Source organism: Phodopus roborovskii, unplaced genomic scaffold, assembly GCF_943737965.1.
Source record: "Phodopus roborovskii unplaced genomic scaffold, PHOROB, whole genome shotgun sequence".
NCBI lineage: Eukaryota > Metazoa > Chordata > Mammalia > Rodentia > Cricetidae > Phodopus > Phodopus roborovskii.
In genome coordinates, this window is record NW_026126416.1 from 32,689,775 (window position 1) to 32,709,721 (window position 19,947).

At 40.5% G+C, this 19,947-nt stretch overlaps 1 protein-coding gene across 2 annotated transcripts in view; it reads left to right on the plus strand.

Moving 5' to 3' along the window:
• The window catches only part of Znf106 (zinc finger protein 106), a 57,858-nt gene that overhangs the window by 12,547 nt on the left and 25,364 nt on the right, over window positions 1–19,947 (plus strand). Inside the window, exons 3-7 of one of the 2 annotated variants that reach the window (XM_051183629.1) lie at window positions 2,665–2,726; window positions 10,893–11,090; window positions 14,346–16,511; window positions 17,457–18,087; window positions 19,170–19,239. In XM_051183629.1, the coding sequence (XP_051039586.1) occupies window positions 2,665–2,726; window positions 10,893–11,090; window positions 14,346–16,511; window positions 17,457–18,087; window positions 19,170–19,239 (3,127 nt within the window). The remainder of the gene's footprint in view (window positions 1–2,664; window positions 2,727–10,892; window positions 11,091–14,345; window positions 16,512–17,456; window positions 18,088–19,169; window positions 19,240–19,947) is intronic. The other variant, XM_051183630.1, reaches the window with a different exon arrangement.

Sequence of the window (19,947 nt, forward strand, 5' to 3'; positions counted from 1 at the left end):
ATGATGCTTTTGTAAAGACAGAAAGAAAACAATCTAGTAAAATCACCATTTAAAGGCAGTGTTTTGAAACAGGTGTCCTCTTTATCACACTAAAGCAACAATGGGCTGTGGAGTAGTTACACTGTTACTGACAAACGGTATATGATGAAGAAATGCACTATTTACTTATATTGTAACATGATGTTTGGTGTCAGGCCTTCCTGGATTTGAGTTGGAGCACTTGATTGTCAGTTACTTCAATGCCTGGCTCTGAATGTAGGGCATGAGAAGAGGAGTACCTGGTGAATTAAAGAGTTAACTTCTTTGTCTGTATCCATGAGTCCTTATGAAGTTAATACTCAATAATATTTTGTGGTTTAAGTGGGAAAGTGTTTGTTTTTCAAGACAGGGTTTCTCTGTGTCTTTAGAGGCTGTCCTGGAACTCACTCAAGTAGACTAGGCTGGCCTTGAACACACAGATCCACCTGCCACTGCCCCTTTTTTTTTTTTTTTTGGACAAGGTTTCTCTCTGTAGCTTTGGAGGCTGTTCTGGAACTCACTCTATCAGCTTCTGGCTCTCCCCTCCCCCCTTCTCTTCCCCCCTCTCCTCTCCCCTCCCCCCAGTGGTGGGATTAAAGATGTGTGCCACCACTGCCTGGCTATTTGTTTACTATTTAAGTTTTTTGAGATTTTTATTTATTTTTATGTGTATAAGTGTATTGCTGGAGAGTGAGTATGTCTGTGCACCGTGTGCATGCAGTGCTTGAAGATGACACCAGGTCCTCTGGGACTGCAGTTAAAGATGGTTGTGAGCTGCCCTGTGGCTGCTGGAAGAGCAGCCAGTGCTTTTAGCCATTGAGCCATCTCTTCAGCTCCAAGGGAGAGGCTTTATTTTTCTTAGTACCTATCTATAATCAATGTAGCCAGCCAACCATATTCATTTCACTACTATGGGGGGTTTGTTTTGTAACTTGCTTTGTAAACCAGGCTGGCCTTGAACTCACAAAGATCTACTCGCCTTTGCTTCCCAAATGCTGGGATTAAAGGCATTCACCACCATCACCTGGCTTCAACAAATGTTAATATTAACAATTTATATGCCAGGCTCTGCCAAACCTAAATAAGAGTTACAGCTTATCCTTGAGAAACTTTCAGTTGAATAGGGACTGAGGAGATTGCCCAGTCAGAAAGTGCTTTCCATGCAAACATGAGGGCTTGAGTCTGGATCCTTAACATACAAGGCCAGTGGCAGCAGTGTATATCTACAATCCCAGCAGAGAAACTGGCCAGCCAGCTTAGCTGAATTGGTAAGCCCCCCATTTATTGAGAGACTTCATCTCAATGAAGTGGAGAGCCTGGAGAGAAGGCTCAGTGGTTAAGAGCACATACTACCCTTGCAGAGGATCCAAGTTTGGTTCCGGGCATCCACGTTGGACAGCTGTTAATCACCTTAACTCCAGCTCTAGGGGATCTTCTAACTAAACAGGCACCTGCATTCACATGCATGTACACTCATATACACATACTTTAAAAAACTAAAAATGAGTTGGAAAGCAACTCCACAATCACATACCCTTTTGTGTGTGTGTGTGTGTGTACATATATGTACACAATTGCAACAATATGAACATCTACATATGCCACATATACATAAAGTAGCCAAATAGTTTTAAAAGCTAAGTGATTTGAAGGACTTTTCAAAACATTTTATGTGCATATGTGTCCGTGTGTGTGCTTGTACACGTGTGTGCCGCAGTGTGCATATGAAGACAGGTTTTCTCCTTTCACCATGTAACCTCCAAGGATCAAACTCAGGTCATCAGGTTCAGTGGCAAGCCAAGCCATTATCTTGTTAGGTCCTTGGATTTTTCTGTGTAGTCCTGGATGAACTAGAACTCCATGTATAGATTAGGCTGGCCTCAAAACTTTTGATGGTCTTTCCTTTGCTTCCCAAGTGCTGGGATTGATGATTCCCAGTGGTATGATGGGCAGGTTTGGGGGCTTTCACCAAGTGTTGAGGTTACAGTGTGGGCACCACACCTGACTGCTCCCTTTCCCCAAACTCCAGTATATTCTTTATAAGGAAATAGAATTTAACCTGTATTCTTCATTCTTAAGTCTTTTCCTTTTTATTTTTGTTCTTTTGGTAAGGTTTCTTTCTCTGTGTAGGCAGTCCTGGCTGTCCTTGAACTCTAAACCAAGCTGGCCTCAGACTCAAAGAGATCCACCAGCCTCTGCTTCCAGAGTGCTGGGATTGCATCACCACCATCCAGCAGCCTTTTCCCTTCTAATGCCAATACTTATAACCATTTTGGGAAACCAATTAAAATACCTAAAAGTTACTTTTCAAAAATGATAACCAGCTGTGGTGATGTGTACCTATAATCCCAGCCTTGGAGATAGAGGTAGGATGACCAGGAATTAGAGGTTTTTCTCAGTTACATATGAGTTTAAGACCTGCCTGGGCTGAGACCCTTTGCCACAGAATAAAAATAAGCATGGAATATAACCAGAGAATTATTTATTGTGGAACCAATGTTGATTTTAAATTGAGAAGAGTAATCACAAAACATTTTGGCACAGGAGTTTATATCTAGATTGTTGATTGAGTATCTACAGAGGAACTCCACTCACCCTACCCCTGACAATCCCCTTGGTTAATATGCTTTCTGTTTTATTTTGAAGGAGATGGACGAACACATGAGGAGCATGTTGCATCACAGGGAACTTGAGAACTTGAAGGGCAGGTAATAAAAACATCTCTCTTCCATAAATTTGCTAATGTGGATGTCTAAGTGCTGATGGTGCCTGTCTGCTTATCATGAAGGCTGTTGTCTGATAGTATTGAATCATTGCTTAGAATTAATAACAGTAGATTTTTTTGTGCATCTCACTTCTACACATGGGTTGATTTAATAACGTTGAGCTGGCATGATCTGGCTTTCTTACTCACAAGATGACTCATTTCTGCATAGTTGCCTTGCAGCTACTTTCTGTATTTTTGCTTTAGCAAAATTAATTGTAAACTGTAAACCTTTAGTCTTTCTGAAATAGCGTAGGAAATGCACAACCTCTAAGCTGTATTAAAACTTATTAGTGTCTGCAAAACCAAATAAAAGACCTTAAGTGTTTTTTCAGAAGGCTCTGTTAATGATTTTAAAGCTTAAGATATTTAAAAGGTTTGAAAAGAAAATGTGGTATGTATATGTGTATATTCCATGTCTTTTTTTCCTGTGTGTCTTCTTAACTAATGTGGATTTGAAGTGTAGAGATTAAAGGTAACATTGGTAAATTCAGAAATACAAATTATATTTTACTTCATGAATACTAATGTTTCTGCAAAGCTGCCACCTTACTGTGTGATATTAATGTTAACTTTATTGTAAGTCTTAACAGGTTTATCTTGTGTCTATAAATTAATGTGCTGTTATTAGACTTTAGCATATCATTAACATATAAGTGCTAATGATTTCGTCTGTGATGTGTGGTGGTTATGCTTTGTGGCAACAAAAAAAGGGCTTCACTTAGACAGAAGTGGATGTTAGCTGTTAAGTCTTTGATTAGCAAGCTACAATCTGTGTAGCCATAGAGGTTAGGCATAGAATAAGGGGATGGATCTCCTTAAGAAGAGGAAATAGAATAGTGCATGGATAGGAGGGTCACATGGGGGGGAGCATTTGAACTTCCTAAAATATATACATATATGAAGGCAACATAAAGGATGTGGTTAATTTTGGAGCGCATTCCATGAGGTGCTGAGAAGAAGGTATATCCTTTTGTGTTTGTGTGAAATGTTCTGTATATATCTTTAGGTCATTTGGTTTATGGTGTCATTTAACTATAGCATTTCTCTGGTTTTTGTCTGGATGACCTATCTACTGGCAAGAATGGGCAAAGTCACCCAGTATCACTGTATGATGAGCAATATTTAAGATGTAGTTAGTATTTTCTTTTATGAACTTGGGTACACTTGTGTTTGGTCCATACATGTTTAGAATTGCAATATTCTCTTGGTGGATTTTCATTTAATGAGTAAGTACTGTCCTTCCCTATTTCTTCTTTGGTTTGAAGTCTATTTTGTTAGACAGTCCATTTGCTTGTAATACCATTTTTCTATCCTTTTACCCTAAGGTGACAATGTATCCTTGATGTTAAAAGTATGTTTCTTGGATGCATCAGCAAGGTGGATCCTGTTTTTGAGTCCAGTCTATTAGTCTTTGCCTTTTTATTGGTAAACTGAAGCCATTGATGTTGGAGTTCCAGTTATTTTGTTGTTGTGTGGGTCTCCCCCTTTTGATTTCCTGGTCTGATATGTATGCCTTGTGTTTTCTTGGGTGTGGTTAGCCTCATCAAGTCAAAGTATTCCTTCTAGTTCCTTCTGTAGTGCTGGATTTGTAGATAGACGGTGCTTAAATTTGATATAGTTGAGTGCCTTTCTTTCTTCATCTATTGTGATTGAAGGTTTTGCTAGATATAGTAGTCTAGGCAGGTATATAGATCATCTGTCCAAGCTCTGCTTGCTTTTAGAATCTCCATGTAGAAGTCAGGTATTTGTTCTAATAGGTTTGCCTTTATATGTTATTTATTCTTTATCCTTTGCAGCTTGGAATATTCTTTCTTCATTCTGTACATTTAGTATTTTGATTATTATGTGTTGTGGTAAGTTTGAAAGACCTGCAGAGCATGGACCTTCACGCTCCCACCAGAAAAGGTGACACCCCAAATCACTCAGGAGAAGCGGTCTTGATGTAAAATGCATGGGGTCTTTTATATTCCAAGTGCACTGGGGCCCACAGTCATACTCCACACAGGGGTAGAGGACTGAGGACCTCGAGGGCAGAATTGAGACAGTTTTTGTAGTGTTTATAACAAAGCCCACACATAGGTCACTGGAGTAGGGGTTTCACAAGCAGTTTACAAAGTCAGATAAGGGGTTAGCTCATTTTCTGTTATCTTACTAGGCCAGGATTATATACTCAAGGGCCTGTCTGTGGTAAGCAGCAAGGAGTGTGACCATGTCTATTTACTGGCAGAGGACAGGGTCTGGAAATTTGAGGTTTTTAGGGCTTTTTAGATAGTATTTCTAAACGTTTAGCTTCCTGGGGTCATTGGAGCGTTAGGCTGTATTTTTCATTCTTTCAAGTTCTTTTCTAGTCTATTGTCTAGTCTATTTGGTGTTCTGTATGCTTCTTGTACCTTGACAGACACCACCTCCTTTAGGTTGGGGGAAATTTTCTTCTGTTATTTTGTAGATATTTTCTGGGTTTTTGACCTGGGTTTCTTTTTTCCTCTATGCTTTTATTTGTAGATTTGGTCTTTCCATAGTTTCCCAGATTTCCTTGAGGCTTTTTGATTGGAAATTTTCTTCGATCAAGGCATCCACTTTTATCTTGTCCTCGGTGTCTGAGATTCTCTTGTCTCTTTTGTTCTGTTGGTGAAGCTTGCCTCAGGTTTGTTTTCAAGTTCCTAGACATTTCGCATCTAGTTTTCCTTCGGTGTGGGTTTTCTTTTTATTCTATTTCCACTTTCATGCCTTGAACTGTTTTATTTCGTTCCACTGTTTGCATTTTCATTAATGGATTTGTTCATTTCCTCTTTAAGAATCTGGAACATACTCATAATAGCTATTTTGAAGTTTTTGTCTTGTGCTTCAGCTGTATTGCATTACTCAGAGTCTCGTGTGGTAGGGTTGCTGGGCTCTAATGGAGGGAGACATACTGTCCTGGCACTTACTGTTTTTATGCTGGTAACTAGGCATGTGGGTTTGGGACGACTTTAACTCTAGGTGCTGATATCTGGACTTGTCTTTGTTGGTTTGTGTTTGTTGCTTGGTTTCTGTTGCCTCTCTGGTTCTTATGAGTGTTGTGGTGGCTATGGGTTGCCTGGTTAGGAAATGCTGTAAGGAGTATGGTTTTTCCACCCGCCGCCTGGTCTTGTCCCGCCGCTGCGCCAGCCCCAAGTAATGCACAGAGACTCTGAATTTGATATGATGCTGTTGGCCAGGTACTAGTTTCTTATTGGCTAGCTCTGCCTTAATTATTAACCCATTTCTATTTATTTCCAAGTGGTCTTACCAGGGAGAGGTAGCTGGCGGTTCTGCCTCCTTCAGACTCTCCATCTTGACCCCTCCTCACTACTTCCTCTTTCCTCCTTGTCTCCTAGTCCCTCCTATCTTCCTTTCCTATTGGCCAACAGTGCTTTATTCATTAACCAGTATGAGAAACATATATACATAATGGCATCTCCTATCAAAATGCTTCTCAGCTCTGCAATCACTGGGAGTCCAGGGGAGAACATGTTTCTAGGTATTAGAGTTTGACAGTAAGGGATGGGCATGGACTGATGGTGGGAGAGTTGCTGTTACTGAGAGGGTTCATAGGAGGGAGGGCAGCTGGGTGTGCCACCAGGATCTGTATGGAGGCAGAGAGGCCATAGCAGGTGGGATGCTGCAGAGCTGGGACTTAGCATTGGAAGACAGGAGGAGCTTCAAGGAATGCCCCAGCCAGTTCTCTTAACCACTTAGTTATCACTTAAAGATTCAGATGATAACAAATATAATATCATAGAAAGTCTGTTGGGCCAGGTGTAGTGGCACACACCTTTACTCCCAGGACTCAGGAGATAGATACAGGAGGGTCTCTGAGTGTTAAGACAGCCTGGCCTACATAGGGAGTTCCAGGACACCCAGGGCTACACATAGAAACCTTGTCTCAAAAAGGGGGTGTGGGGAGGTTAAAGTAAGACCTACCTCATTCCTCTTTAATAAAATCCCATTCTGTCTTGCTGTTTCTGAGTCAAGAGTTTCACTTCTTAGGGATATGGACATCTACAAGAAAAGGCTTTGAACTGCAATTCTACAAACTGTATTCCCTCTGATTAGGTGCCCCTGACGTGGGTAATCTGTCTATCCTACCCGAACTTTACATGCATTGAGTTTTAGATCTGTACACATGTGCTGCTCTGTAACTTCCTTTCCTCCTGTAAATACCATCTTTAGCACCCTAACTTATTTTATTTAGAGGGAAGTCATTCCTATAGCTTTCCTCATATGTTAGGTGCAGCCATAATAAATTGCTAGCCTTTAACAAATAAATAGCATGAAAAACCAGCTGATCAGTTTTTGAAAAACCTCATGAAGTCTCAAAAATGATTTGTTGACTTGGAGCATTATTTTAAAGACAGTCATAACTGGTTTGTGCCTTAGAGACAAATACTTATCAATGATTGTTCCTTTTCCCTCTTAGCCTCAGTATATGACCATTTCTTCTGGATTTCATGTTTAATTATTGTGTTTACTGCTGAATTTTACTTTTTAGTTGTGAACTTATAAAGAATTATAAACTACTTTATTAAGTTTTGTATTCAGTCTTGAAGGCAAGCTTGACCATATCGGTTGGTTTTCTTTGATTTCTAATGAGGGATGTGGGGTATGTGTATAATATAAGCAGTTTCTCCAGATAGAAGCTCTGAAAGACTCAAGCCTTTATTTATCAAACAGCTGTTGTGGTTTAGTTAGAGCAAGCTTAATAAGGAAAGGCTTATGCATAGAGTATCCTAAGACTGTCTTTTGTGCATGAGGGGAAATTGTGTGGTGACAGGATGAAGCTAATTTGGGCCCTTCAAACACCCTGAGGAAAATTACTGCTTTTATTAGCCATGGCACAAAAGCAGTGCATTTTGTCCGTAATACAGTTTATGCAGAGTTTTTAAGCTAGTTATTAATGTGTAATTCAAATCCTAATTTGTCTTAATAATAAAAACCCAGAGCCAGATATATAAATGCCGAAAGATCAGAGAAACAAGGGAGCAAGCCACAGCCACACCTTACCTAGGCAACTCTTTAGCCTAAAAGGGTGCTGAGTTCCTGTCTCCACCCTACTTTATCACTTCCCCTCTCCACTCCTCCCAAGTGCTAGGATTAAAGGTGTGTGCCACCACTGCACAGCTTCTATGGTTAACTGGTGGCTAGCTCTGCACTCTGGTCTCCAACCAAGCTTTATTTGTTAGAGCACAAACAAAATAATTACCCCATTAATAAAGAATTCAAAAGAGGGATATTGATGGCTTGAACATAAAAAATTTCTCTGCATTTTATAAAGTCATAATCAGCAATTTTGAAAAAATTAAGAGATAGTATAAAATCCAGTAGAATGAGACAATTGGTATGGCAGGATCCAGTTTAGCATTTTGGATATTAAGTAGAAACATAGGTGAAGACATTGGAGACTGTTTTTTCTAACTAAAAATGAAGTTGGTTTGGATTTCAGTTACAGTGTTTGTACGGTATTTGCCTTATAGTCTCCAGATTCTTCTTGTGTTGCCCATTACAAACGGATTCCTGTTTATATTTTAAACTTTCTGTGTTTCGGTGCTGATACCCACTTAGAATGAGTTAGCTTCAATTTAGTTGTCTTAGAGAACTTTATTCTTGATAAGCTGAAGAAAGTAGGTAATGATTCTTCTTTGGTTTTGTTGTTGTTTTGTGGGGGGAGGGGTGACAGGGGCTCACTATATAGCCTTGAACTAATTATATAGCTCAGGCTGGTCTTAAACTCACAGAGATTTGCTTGCCTCTACCTCCAGAGTGCTAGTATTTAAAGGCATGTACTGCCACACCTGGTCATGTTTAATCTTTAAATATACAGGTGCAGTTAGTAAATAGTGCATTAAAGTATTATAGGATGACATGGACTATTGAATTAAGGGTAACCAATTGATATTTTTAGGGAACCTCATCATAACTCTTATTTAAAGATTTTTAAACTGTTAGCATTTGTGCTACAAAATACAAAAAAAAAAAAAGTGTAAATTTTCTACAGTTTTAGATTTTCAGAAATTCTTACAGTATTGCGAAGCCAGGCAGAGGCAGGGGGATCTCTGTGAATTCAAGGCCAGCCTGGTCAAAGCTACACGGAAATTCTCTGTCTTGAAAAATCGAGAGAGAGAGAGAGAGAGAGAGAGAGAGAGAGAGAGAGAGAGAGAGAGAGAGAGAGAGAGAGAAACAGCATTGGCACTGGAGAGATGCCTTAGCGAATAGAGGTTAAGGGCACTGGCTGCTCTTCCAGAGGACACGAGTTCAAATTCCAGCACCCACATGACAGCTCACAACTGTCTGTAACTCCAGTTCCAGGGGATTAGACAACACACAGACATACATGCAGGCACAACACCAGTGCACATAAAATAAATATTTTTTATTTAAGAAAAATAATATTTGAGGGAGGGTCTGAAATTTCTTTTTTCTCCTCCTCTCCTTACTCTTCTTCTCTCCTCCCCCCCAGCTTCCCTCCTCCTCTCCCTCCCACCCTTTTTGAGACAGGGTCTTCCTGTGTGGCCCTAGCTGGTCTACAACTGCTTTGAAGACTAGGCTGGCTTTGAACTCACAAGCTAGTGCTTGTGCCTGCACTAGCTGAATGCACGTCCTACTATTGTGATACATTTCCAGCCTGCGAGTATTGCTTTTTCTCCCCTAAAATTTGTTTTTTATTTGTTTGTAAATACATATTTAAGTAAATATATGCCATGTGAGAACAGGAACCCACAGAGGCCAGAAAAGGGTGTCAGACCCCATGGAGCTCATGGGTCCTCTCATCTCCCCGACCCCACTATTCCTTTTTAAAATGTACCAGGCATTGTTTTACAGTTTGTAACTTTTCGCTGTGCTTGGCATTTGGTAAGGTGTGTGTTTAGTTTAAATGGACATTCAGGTCATCTGTAACAGAAACGGTTTTGTATTAAATGAAATGCTCAGTTTCAAGGATCTCTTGTTAATTCTTATCAACTCTTCTTATTTTGTTTTAAATTCTGGGATTTGTTTTAAAGGGAGGGGCAGGTATCTGTGTTTCATGGCATGTGTCTGTGATGATTTATTTATCTACTTAAGATAGATGTAGACACAGATTGGTATAAGAAGCACATGTTTCATCACTATTATAAACCTACAACACAAGATTCTGGATTAAGTTTTAATTACTGGACAGCCACAGTTTGCAGGGTTCTCAGTGCCTGAAGAGTAGACAGTTGACACAGTCAAAGGATTGCAGGAAGTTTAAAAATCGTTAAATTATTGAGCTGCTACGGGTCTGAAGAGGATTTAAGATTTTGCTTAAGACTGGCCAAATATGAGGTTTACCATTGTGTCAAGTAAAAGAGAAAACAAATAGAAGCAAACCAGTCACCCAGTTAGTTCAAGGCCAGTTTTGCTTGTATCTGCTCTGCAGCACTTTCTGAAACATGAGAGAAAACATTTGCCTAACACAGCTGTTAACTTCCTACAACTGACAGGTTTTCTGTTCCCTTTAAAATGAGGCCTACTGAAGCAGAATGTGTCACACGTATCATCCAGATTAAGAACATTTGCTGGGACTACTACTGTCATTTGCCAGGGTCGGAATCTTCACATTCCAGGCAGAACGCCAGCTGTTCCAATTTAGTTACCAGAGGGAGATTGGCTGTTCCCCCTGCTCTTTGCTCCACCCCCAGCCTTCACTGGAAGAATGCTTTAGAGCTGGGCATGAAATGGAAGTGCAGTCTCCAGGCTTTCTGAGTGCCCCGGGCACCATGGGTGCGGCCCAGAGCAGCTTACATTTGCTCTGAGCCCCCTGCCCTGCCTCCCCTTTCACCATGTTTCCTCTGGAAAGATTTTAAGTACAGCAATTCAAGAAGATTTTTTTTTCCCCAAATCTATTAATCTGAAGCCTGTTGCCTCTTGATTGCTGGAAAAGAATCTAAAATTTATTACAAGTAATCTATAAACAAATTTACTAAAAGTGATGAAAGGAGCATTGACATTTATTAGCACTATTTTTTCACTGTGCCCAATTGTGCAGTGTCTTTCAGAGGAAACTAGCAATCTGGTGGTGTGCCATGCCAGTGGGGAGAATTGAATGTCCCTCATCTCCCTCTTTTCCTAGGGACAGTAGTCATGAGTGCCGAGTGTGCGGGGTCACAGAAGTGGGTCTCTCTGCATATGCAAAGCACATTTCTGGCCAATTGCACAAAGATAATGTTGATGCCCAGGAAAGAGAAGATGGTGGAAAGGAAGAGGAAGAAGAAGATTATTTTGACAAGGAACTTGTTCAGTTAATACAGGAAAGAAAAGAACAAAGTCGGTAAGTCATTTTGTTTATTTTTATTTTTTTGAGACAGAGTCTTATGTGGATGGTTTATCTGTCCTGGCGATGAAACTCTAGGGCTTGTTGTAGCTAAGAAAACTCTCTACTAACTGAGCTCATTCTTAAAGAACCCAAAGCTTAATCTTATCGTCTATATAGAGTTTTGTTTGCCTTTGCTATATAGAGTTTTGTTTGCTTTTGCTATCTGGAGACTAAGGACTATGAAATGCTTTCCTAAACTGCTGTATTATCTGTCCTGAAACTCAGTCTTGTTTTTAAATAAGCTGACTAATAGAGCTACAAACCTAAAACTATAGTCTTGTTCACTGTGTGTGGAACTGTTATTAGAATCTAATTTTCTGCTAGAAAGCTGTAGAGTATAATACATAAGCATCATTGAATAGACGTTTCATCTGTTATTCATCTGTGTTATTATTAAGTATTTTTTTGTCCAAATGATATTTCTTGGGGGAAAGGATTATCTGTTGTAAATTAACATGGTGCTTCTGCCAAATTTGAATTTTACCTTTGGAGTTCTAGTGACTACATAGTGTCCAGTTCACTCTGGGTGTTTCTATAAATACTGTTTTAAATTTGACAATGTCAAAATTAATAGAGCAATTTAAGTTCCCTAATTCGTAAATTTATACCTATATTTACATATTTGTGTGTTAGGCATTTGTGGTCTTGATTTTTATAGCCTTAAGGTTTGTTTTTTTTTGTTTTGTTTTGTTTTTTTTTGTTTTTTTTTTTTTTTGTTTTTGTTTTTTTTTTTTTTTTTGCTTGCTCTTAAATGAGCCAGGCAGTCATGTAGCCATGACTAGTTTCCAACTTGTTCATAGAAAAAATGATTCTGAACTTCTGTCTCTGTCCCCTAAGGTGCTACAGTCACAGGTGTGTGCTGCCACACCTGTTTTGGGCCTAAGGAACTTACTTAATGAGGCAGAAGATATGAGAGAGCAGTTAATGCAGTTTTTAAAGTCCTAACATGATGAGAAAATTTCAAACTCTAAAATAAATTTTTAGAGATTCTTCTTGAACATTAGACATACTCTCACCTTTTTTATGTCAGAGATATATATAGGTAGCAAATATATAGTTTTATCCTATATATTAACATTTTTAAAAAAGTCATTGAAGAAGACTTTCTTAGTCTTAAAATGCCCATGGCAACATGATTGTTGAACCCTTGTGTTGCTTAGTTCTGATGCCATTCTCATGACTACATTAACAGCTGTACTCTGCACGTCTGTTTTAGGAAGTTAATTGGGTAGGACATTTAATTCTTTTTTGGATGTTTGCTTGTTTGTTTGTTTGTTTGTTTCAAGACAGGGTTTCTCTGTGTAGCCCTGGCTGTCCTGGAACTCAAGTCTTTAGACCAGGCAGGCCTTTGATCTCACAGCTCTACCTGCTTCTACCTCTCAAGTGCCGAGACTAAAGGCGTGTACACCACCACTGCCAGGGTATAGGACACTAATTTCTAACAACTAACAACAAAAGTATTGTTAAAGCTTAGCTATGGCCGGGTGTTGGTGGCACATGCCTTTAATTTCAGTACTAGGAAGGCAGAGACAGATGGATCTCTGTGAGTTCGAGGCCAGCCTGGTCTACAGAGCGAGTTTTAGGACAGGTTCCAAAGCAATATAGAGAAGTCCTGTCTCAAAAAAAAAAAAAAAAAAAAAAAAAAAAAAGCTTAGCTATGTAAATCAGAGGCCAAGATTGGATTCTGTTACCACGGTTACTGTTGTTGGGTCATGCCCTGTGGTGACACCGTTCTATAAGATAATGCACTTCTTGTACTTGCTGACTTATTGAAGCAGGTCTCTTATGTAGTCAACTCACATTCTTCTTAGCCCTGGCCAAAGTGCCAAGATTACAGGCAAATGCTATCACATCAGCATAGATGAAGTTTTAGTTTTACCTTGTGAAAAAGGAACTGATTTATATTCGGCATACTACAGGCATTAAAGGCCAGCTATAATGGCGCTGTCAAGACAGCCAGGCCATGGTGGCACAGGTCTTTAATCACAGTACCGGGGGAGTCAGAGGCAGGAGGATCTCTGAGTTCCGGGACAGCTAGGGCTACACAGAGAAACCCTTCCTCAAGAAACAAACAAAAGAGCTGTGAAGATAGTTCTGTGGGTAGAGAGATGAACTTGCAGCCAAGCCTAACAACAATCTACATCCAAACCCCCAAACCCACGTGACGAAAGAACTGACTGCCATGAATTGTTTTCTGATCTCCACACATGGACCATGCCATGTGCACACACACTCATCAATCAGTGTTTTGTTTTGTTTTGTTTTTTCAAAAGGCCAGTTAAGGTCAGCTTTTAAGACGTAAGTCAATGTTGAGGCTGGTCTTGCTCCACAGTTGTGGCTAGCCTGGAGCACACTACATAGACTAGTCTAGCCTCAGAGTCACAGAGAGCCACCCATTCCTGCCTCCCAATGCTTTGATTAGAAGTGTGTATTACCATGCCCAGACATTTTTATTGTATCAAGGCCCGAGTGGTCAATATAATCTACAGTCAGGATTCAGGGTTTACTCTACCCTTTGTGTTTGTATGACTCTGCCCCTCTAAATGTGAGCCTCTTCATTTAAAAAGTAGTAGATATGTGCCTCTTGATGATCAGAGTTCATTGAGGTAATCCAAATAAAATACTTAGCATTAATGAGTTATTATACATGAAGTATTTAGCAGAAACAAAATGAATTTTAGCTCACGTTATTACCTGGTGTTTTGAGCAAGTGTCACATGCTGGGATGTTAGCCACACCATGAGCAGTTTGTAGAGAAAAGGGTTTGACATAGTGCTGTGATGTGCAAGCATACTCCTTCTGTGGAGCCCTTATGTCTCGAATAAATAGCTTCTCTGTAAACTGCCTCTAGCTCATCTGTTCTTTATAGCCTCTTATGGGGCTACAAACAAACAAACAGAAGATAGTGTAAATGTGTCCAATTTTTAATATTTCTAGGATGAAGGGGATGGTAGTCTGATAGGTTACAGGTGTAAAAGCAACCACCAGAAATAAAATGGCCCCCATTCTGTAAGAAGAGGAGAGAGTTTGGGTGGGTTATGCCTTTAAAAGAAGAATATTTAAGAGGTTACAGGTGTAAAAGCAACCACCAGAAATAAAATGGCCCCCATTCTGTAAGAAGAGGAGAGAGTTTGGGTGGGTTATGCCTTTAAAAGAAGAATATTTAAGAATTCCATTAAATCCATAATGACAAACTTATTTTTCTTTCAGACAAGATGAGCCTTCCAGTAACAGCCAAGAAATAAACTCAGATGACAGGCAACCCCAGTGGAGACGAGAAGACCGAATCCCTTACCAAGACAGAGAGAGCTTTAATCAACCAGCAAGGCATCATCGTGGACCTCCACCACGGGATTGGAAATGGGAAAAGGATAGCTTTAATAATACTAGGAAAAGTAGCTTTCCACATTCTTTGAGGAATAGTGGTGGGCCAAGAGGGAGTTCTGGGTGGCATAAAGGTGCTACAAGAGGCTCTTCAACTTGGTTCCATAGTCATAGTAATTCTGGAGGAGGTTGGCATTCAAACAATGGAATGGTAGAGTGGAATTATAATAGTGCAGGAAGGAATTCCAGTTGGCATTCTGAAGGAACAGGTGGCTTTCCCAGCTGGCACATGAGCAACAGTAACGGAAACTGGAAATCCAGTGTACGTGGTACAAATAGTTGGAATTACAATGGCCCTGGAGACAAATTTCAACAAGGAAGAAACAGAAATTCTAATTATCAAATGGAAGAAGTGACTAAGCTGTGGAACAAGAAGTCTAATAAGCCAAGCAAGTACAGTCAGGAGAGATACAAATGGCAGTGGCAAGACAGTGACAAAGCTGGTAAATACAGAAGCTCTTCTGAGGGGTTTGCAAGTGATAAATTTCCCCCAGAAGGCTTACTTGAGTTCAGTTTTGAGCAGCGAGAAAGTCAGACCACTAAACAAACAGACACAGCATCAAAAGTTAACGGAAAGAGTGGCAACATAGCAAGGGAAAAGTTCCGCCGCTGGACACCTTACCCTTCCCAGAAGACTCCAGATCTACAGTCAGCCCTGAAAGAAGTCACTGGCAACAAGTCAGAAATGACAGATAAGCCTCTCTTTAATTTTAGCTTAATAACTGCTGGAATGCAAGAGCCAATTGATAAAATAAGTAATCCCCCAATGCTACAAACACAAAAGGAAATGCTTCCTGGATCTCCCAGTCACAAAGCTATTCCTGACGGCATTGCTTTCTGTGAGGTGGTGAGAGCTTGCCCCATTACTGAACAGTCTGAACCACACCGTAAGTCAAATAAGATTCCATTATTGAAATCCCCACTCCTTCCTCTTCCAACTCCTAAGTCAGGCCCTCATAAGCATAATTTAAAGAACCGCACAAAAAACAATGAAGCAAAATCCTTTTCTTCTGGAGATTGCTCACATCTCTTGAAAAAGTCCCCTTTAGAAGGCAGCCATGGTTCTCCTTACACATCCAAGTCACACGGTTTGTGTTCCCGCATTTTAAAGGGGAATAAAACTGTGTCAGGTACTGGAAAAGAGCCTGTTGAGAAGTTAAATGACACATCACAGAAAGCCCAAGAGGCATTCCAGTGTTCCAGGACACCTCAAAAGCCGCTCCTTAGCACGTCCAAAAGACCACAGAACTGTGCAAAAGAAAGTAGGATTGTACAAGAGCCAACACAAGACTCTGTGAACATTGAGTTTCAGGCCCATTCAGCTGAAAATGATGGTGCAACATCTGATCCAGAAAACCATGCCATAAAAAGTGGAGTGGTGGCTTTGGAGACTACAGAAGCCGAGTCCTGTAGCACTCACACTGTGGAAAAGGAACAAGGGAACCAGATCCTGGGAACATCTGGGACCCTTTCCTCCTCCCCACATAATTCCACAGTTCACCAGAAAGTGGCCGAGTTACAAGTGACAACAGCAGCTGGTCCACACTCCAGCTTACTGTTAGACTTGAAGAGCTCTCTAGAAGATGTACAGGGTAATGATCTTGTTAAACCCGATGCACCTTTTGAGACAGAAAGTTTTGAGGGCACTAGCTTGGATGCAGAGCTTCAAAAGAGTGATGTCAGTAATCAGCCCCCAGGCACACTCCTGCCTGAACTAAGTAAACTTGGTTTTCCTGCCTCACTCCAGAGAGATTTAACCAGGCACATTAGTTTGAAGAGCAAAACCGGGGCACATCTCCCAGAGCCAAACCTCAATAGTGCTCGACGTATTCGAAATATTAGTGGCCACCGAAAGAATGAGGCAGAGAAGGAATCAGGGCTTAAGCCAACCTTACGACAGATTCTAAATGCATCAAGGAGAAATGTCAACTGGGAACAGGTTATTCAACAAGTAACCAAGAAAAAGCAAGAGCTGGGCAAAGGTTTACCCAGGTGTGTGCCTCTTTCAGTATCTGTCCTTGCTTTCTTTTCAAGGTTACCACCTTTTGGCCTTGATTGAAAGAGAGTTTTTGTCCTACTTAATTAAATGTTTGCAGAAAATATCAATTGTAGATGTCTGCTTTAATCCAGTATCAAACGGTGACTGAACCCATCTGACACATGTGACAGTCTTTCCTGGCAATGCAGTTAAGATGGGGTCACACTTGAGAAACTTTGAACCTAGGAAAACACCATCGGAAATCTATCACTTAGGTTTAAATGGGACTAGAATGTGGTATGTTCACTTGAATCTTAATATTTTCAACCAGTGGTAAATTTTTTAATTGTAACTGCTCTTACTACCTGTCACTCAGCTGGTGGATACCTTTCTGTCTTCCTTGGGGATCGTAGAATGCTTTCTCTCAAGCTCTTCTGTCACATTTTGAGGTGTTATTCTCTGAGTGGTCAAGGAGTGTTCAACATAGGCTTGATACTTGAAAAATCATAATCTTGCAGCAGTATAAGTGTAACTCTCCAGGCTTGGGGTCTTGTTCTTGTTGATTTCTTTGCCTTGTTTTTCTTAGGCCTTTTGAATGATTCGTGGTATAATAAAGTAGGAAGCTTAGAGTCATGCTTAGTGGTTGTAAATGCTTAGTAAACTGGTTTCTTTGCTTTTAAAATGTTTATTGTAGAAGAAGAGCTCTACTTGAGGGGTGAAAACCCACAATTGTTACTGACTGACTTGCACTCTGGTAGCTGTATACAGTTCTGGTTTAGTGCCTATGACATTGTAGTGTTTGTTTACTTTTCTGGATCCCTTGTCAGAGTATACTCCTTGATAGCAGGAATTGTCCTCTGTAACATCTGTGTAATGAAACCTGGCACATTAAAAAGTGCTCCTCTCCCAACCTATCTGATTTGTTCTTTTTTTCTCCCCCCCTCCCTTCCTTTTTAAAGGTTTGGCATAGAAATGGTGCCTTTGGTTCAGAATGAACAGGAAGTCTTGGATTTAGATGAGGAACCTGATCTGTCCAGACTAGAAGGATTCCAGTGGGAAGGTGTTTCCATTTCTGCATCCCCTGGCTTGGCAAGAAAGCGAAGCCTTTCTGAAAGCAGCGTGATCATGGACAGGGCTCCTGTGTACAGCTTATTTAGTGAGGAAGGTACCGGCAAAGAAAATGAACCCCAGCAGAGTACTTCACTTAGTAACCCATTGAGTGCTGCTGCTCAGAGTCAAAAGGCGGCCATGTATCTGGAACAGGAAGTAGCACCTCTGACTCCCTCTGCCAGAACAGGTGAAAGGGTTGGAAACATTCCTATCCACCGGCGACATAGTACACAGTTACCTTCTGATCACGTGATACCTTTCATGCATTCGGCCAGAGACCTGCACAGCCAGGAGAGGTCTACACCATCGTTGGAGCGCCATGCCCAGGAGAGCAATGGAGAAGGAAACTCACTCTCATCAAATGCATCTTCAGTTCATGCAATCTCCAGCTTAGTGGATGCAGCCACTGACAGTAGCTGTACCTCTGGTGCCGAGCAAAACGATGGTCACAGTGTTAGAAAGAAGCGAAGAGCCACTGGGGTGAGTATATCCCTGTGCTTTTTTGTAAAGTATCTGGTGTGAAGACTCAGTTATTCATGAGAAAGGCTTAACTGATGTTTACTGGGCATCTGTGGTGTAGTTTCCTTTGCTCTGGAGCAGAATTATGACCCTTAACTTTGATCCTTCTGGTTCTTCTCACCTGAGTAGCTCCACTAAACTTAGATGTAATGTGATATGTATGTACAGTACCAGGAAAATATGAAGTCATCTCTAAAACTAGTCTCCTAGCAATGGTTCACCTAAGAATAGGTCACATATTCAGATGTAACTTAATCTGTTTTCATAGAGGCACTTGGTACTGCTGTATTTGTAGAGCATGTGCAAATGTTGGATTCATGGTTAAGCTGGGAGGTGTAACACTGAAGAGATTTGATTGTATTAGAGTGCATATACATAAACATTGTGTAACAGTTTTCTAGTCTTTGTAATTGTCTTTTGTGTTTAGTTACTCCACCTGTTCCTGTTAGGCACTTAGCCTTCATTTAACCCCACCATGCTGCTCTGGCTCCCTGATGAGGATGGATGGTGGTTGTGGTGCCATCCCTGCCCCAAGGTCCGTTTCTGAAAAGAAAGCTGCTGGTGGTCATACTGTCTGTAATCTGGCTTCTGCTTCCCTAAACCAGAGAAGATACTGTTAGGTGGTTTTAAATGTTCTTGAATCTTGAGACGCACCCTTCTGAAAAGCCATTGCCTTGAGGTTTGCCTTGTAGGTGGCTTAGCTTCTGCTTGGAAAGACTTTCTACGGAAATTTAGAGTGGAGCCTGTGCCATGATGAAATCAGTAGAATGTCATTGGCTCTGCCTGTCCCATCTACGTGTCATTTCACCTAGGTGGAAGGCTCAGCTCTTGGGCTTTACGGCATCTAATACCAGAAAGCACTTGACCTTGAACTTTTTATTAGAAACATTAAGTCAACTCCTGGTTGAGTTGTACACAAGGCCTCTATTGTCCCCTCAGAGATGATAGCAAAAGGTAACATGACTATCTTAAAACTCATTTCTTTTTGTTCCTCTTGCTTAATGTTCTTTATATATTTCAATATTCAATTTCTTTCTTGTCAGGATGGATCGTCCCCTGAACTACCAAGTCTAGAGAGAAAAAATAAAAGAAGGAAAATTAAAGGAAAGAAAGGTATGACTATAGGATGCTATAGCAGAACAATTGTTGTTTTTACTTGTTTTGGTTTTTGTTCTTGTTTGGTTGGTTTTTTTTTTTTTTTTTTTAAGACAGGGTTTCTCTGTGTAACAGCTCTGGCTGTCCCTGAGTCTTAGATCATATAGACAGGAAATCTTGCTGGAATTTTCCAGTTGTAATGAGAAAGAAGAGGCCATGGAAATGTCCCTCTCACTTTTTCTTCCTTTGTTCTAAGGTTTCTTAACCTGTGACTCTGTGACTCAGACTAGCCTTGAACTGGGGTAGTTCTGCTTTCAAGTCCCAAGTGCTGGGTTACAGCTGGGAGCCCACTCACCTGGCTCCCCTTTTCATTTTTGAGGCTCCTTGTTTGTTTTTGCTAATGTAAATTAAGGAGTTTGTAGCAGAAAGAATAGACTCTGATTTAGATCTATTTAGATTTCTACTTGGTATTATCAAAACTAGATTTTCTTTGGGAAAGCTTTAATAAAGAGAACTGTGACGTTAGTCACAGAACAAAAAAAGTTCCTTAGCATATTGGGATTGCATCATCAAACTTCAAAGGCTTCTGTACATCAAGAGAAACATCTGGGATGAGTGTGGTGGCACGCTGGGGAGGTGGAGATGAGAGGATCAATAAGCAGTTCAAGATTATCAGATACATAGAGAGTACAAGGCCAAACTGGTCTATAGAGTCCCTGTCTGGAA